The sequence below is a fragment of the Rhagoletis zephyria genome, unplaced genomic scaffold (assembly GCF_001687245.7).
Source record: "Rhagoletis zephyria isolate East Lansing unplaced genomic scaffold, Rhagoletis_zephyria_1.1 Rzeph_scaffold_00255, whole genome shotgun sequence".
Classification (NCBI taxonomy): Eukaryota; Metazoa; Arthropoda; class Insecta; order Diptera; family Tephritidae; genus Rhagoletis; species Rhagoletis zephyria.
In genome coordinates, this window is record NW_016157339.1 from 4,476 (window position 1) to 7,920 (window position 3,445).

Consider the following 3,445-nt stretch of genomic DNA (forward strand, 5'->3'; position numbering starts at 1 on the left):
CTGATCATTTATGTATACATTTGTCTATATCTATCTCGATTCGTTTTGGCTGTTACAAACAACCGTTATGTGAACAAAATTAATATACCCTTGTGCACAAGTGCGCTCGGGTATAATAAAAAAGCGTGGGTGGATGATTATGGTATAGAACAATTCTACGGCGTTAAAGCACTAAAATTTCAAATTACTTTTTTTGACCATCCTAATGTGCATATATAGGTATATACATACATATGTCAAATGTGTTTACGGAAACGTTGATGCTCGGTATGCAAAAGACCTCAGCTCAACTCCCAACTTCTCGCACAGCGACACATAAGAAATTTGTCCGAAATGAAAACAAATGTGCGGTCTCTGCGGATATTTTCTCGTTTGCCAGAGATGTCGAAATGAGATGAGGGCAGCAACGACAACACCAAGAGGGCCCTAACCAGCGATGCCAACTTTGTTGCTTCGGCCATCTATCAGCAAGAACAAACAAAAACAATGAGATGCTGCAACGCAAACAGCCGGTCAACAGTAAAAATGAAAACAACTGATAGAAACCATGGTGGCCGGTAAATTGTTGTTTTAGTTGTGCACTTCGAGTTAAGCCCCCAGCATTTCATTTGCATACGAATTCCACATGGTTGACGCCTAGCTGGCTGTTTTGGGGGCAGGACTATTATGGCATCGTTCGCTATTGAGCACATGTAGCGCCTACATAAATTCTACATACATTCATATGAATTTATGGCCATATATCGATTTTTGTGAAACTGCATGCGAAGAGTGGACAGCAACAACAAATATTGAAATATCGGACGCTGAAGTGTTTTGCATGTGCAGATGATGGGGCTATACACTATATCTATATATCGTCGTTTAAAGTACAAAACCGCGTATCAAGAAAATGCAAAACCCCGTATGTGAGGTTGCCAAAATTTTATAGGACAAAGTAAAACTTGTCTTATTTAAAACGGTTATCTCTTGTATCCATAATTTTTAGTATGAATCGATAAGAGCTTGATGCCAGGAGCTTCCGTTGAGAAAATATCTTTTTTGGCACAAATGTCAGTTACGAGGTTTTGCACTATTTACTCTAGCAAATGAGTTAAATTATAGTTGAATTCGCAGTTCAAACGCATGGCGAGCTTTACACTGAGAAAGTTCGCAATGCGCTCAAAGATGCTGGTAAAGTGCATATTGGTGCAGCTGAGGGCCGAGTTACTGTGGGGACAAAAGAGCCTTGGTGCATTTTAAAGGAAAAAATCGAATGCCCAGGTCGAAAAGCCATGTTAGTCGGCTTTGGTGGGCAGTCTGCTGTGGCGATTATAAATGCAACTGGCAGCGATGTAGATCGCACCCCAATACAGGGCATATTACGTTTTAGTGCGCTGACCAAGGATCATCCCGGCGTAGTGGTAGACGGTGTTGTGGATGGCCTAACGCCGGGCTTACATGGACTGCATGTACATACACGAGGCAGGGGATATATCCAGCGGTTGCGAATCGCTCGGCGAGCCCTATAATCCACGCGGTTTACCTCATGGTGGACCAGATGATACACCTGATGCGCGACATGCTGTAGATTTGGGTAATATACGCGCCGATGATAGAGGCCGAGCAACATTTCGTTTTGTAGAGCCAGTATTGGCAGTGTGTGTGGGATATCATAGGGCATTCGGTGGCTATAACAGCTAACGCAGACGATTTGGGTAGAGGTGGTAATTCGAAGAGTCGTATAGATGGTAACCCAGATGCACGCATTGCCTGTGGTATAATTGCACGTTCAGCGGGAATTTTGGAGAATCTAAAACAAAAAAAAAATGCGCATGTGACGGCGTAACACTATGGGATGAACGAAATAAGCCGATAGCTGGTGGTGATCGAGCGCAGAAGTTGTAATGTGGCTACTGTTACCGTATTAATCTTAATTTCTAGCATAAGAATTACGCCAGGCGTTTGAATTTGTAATTATACTAATAAACTGCGGCGATTTGTAGGTCATAAAGAGTAAATAAAAGAAAATTTCTGCCCGAAATCATGTCAGATGATTTTCATATGTACCTCATGTTATTTTGTTTTCAGGCACCTACTCTAGCTCATGCTAACTGATGAATTATGAACCGTTAGAAGCAGAAAAATTTTTTTTGTTGGTTCTTTGCTATACTTGACAGGTATTGTAATAGACTGGACGATGTTGGACGAGTCAAATGAAGTACGCGAATCATTTCTTCTCCACCTTTGGTTTGTCTTTTCTCCGTTCATAGATAGACTAACCGCAATTTTGGACCATATGCATGTAGAATTCGACATCCCCTAGAACAAAATCATGACTAAACAGGAACTATACATTTTACTATCTTTCAATAGTAGTTGTCTCCAGGGAGATGTAATATCCAAACGAGATGTGCCTTGGTGGAGTAAGAAGCTTGAGCAAATGAGATGCAAGGCCAGAAGACTATTAAATAGGGCAAAGACTTCTGGTGATAGGAATCCGTATAATTTTGCGCTTATCTCCTATACAAAGGACTTGATGAAATCCAAACGAGCTAGCTGGCGAAACCATTGTGGGCAATAAAGAGCCTATCAGCGGTAGTATGCCTACAAAAAGCCCGAACAATGAATTACAGGATCACAGCTGGAACTCAAGAGAGTCTAGATAGGGGCTAAACTCAGCATGCGGGTGAGACCAGCAAACTTTTACTGGACAATCACTGCAACATCGACCTCCGGAAGAGAACAAAGCTCACCACTGTAGAACGGGTGCAATGGAGCTCTATCAATATTTAGCCCATACAAATCGCCTGAACTGGAGGAAATTTATCCATGAGTCCTTAAGTATGGATTTAGATACATATCTCCGGTACTATCTCAAGCCTATAGAGTCTAGCTCTTACTGGGTTCAATTCTCACCAGATGGTATGGGGTTTGGGTCATATTTTTACCAAAAGTGGGTAAGTCGGAACAATAACCTTCATTTTATTGACCAATTAGCCTCAGTTCCTCTCTCCTTAAAGGTATGAAGAAAATACTGGATCAGTATGAGTGACATTTTCCAGGTTAAACTTTGAATTTCTGTCATTGGCAAACTTTCTAGAAAAACGGTATACAGATGCGTAATCTACGGCCCAAATTAAGTTTACGTGTCTCTGCATTTTTTGTGTCATTTTAGCGTCCCTATAGCATTATGGGAATGGTTTATTCACATGGAATTTGCGATAAAGCTGAATAAAGCCAAATAAATTCTGCAGAACTTAGTTTATTTCAGACCAGTTACTGCCTAAATGACCACACTCTCATGATGAGAGTATACAAAAATAACAGAGAGCAAGATTATTCCATGGGTTTACCACTACTTATTACACTGGTTTACAGCCAAAATGTTCTATGGATACCAGTATCTAATTTCTATGTAAAATTGCTTCGTGATTCCGAAATTCGAGATAATATTTTTTCTATG

General features: G+C 40.8%; 1 protein-coding gene across 1 annotated transcript; it reads left to right on the top strand.

The window, feature by feature from the left end:
• Window positions 1-1,088: 1,088 nt before the first annotated feature.
• On the top strand, window positions 1,089-1,887 carry LOC108358440 (copper chaperone for superoxide dismutase). Its single transcript, XM_017609770.1, is given in 4 exon segments — window positions 1,089-1,451; window positions 1,453-1,638; window positions 1,640-1,795; window positions 1,798-1,887. Coding segments are annotated over 4 exon segments (795 nt in total).
• Window positions 1,888-3,445: the final 1,558 nt, after the last annotated feature.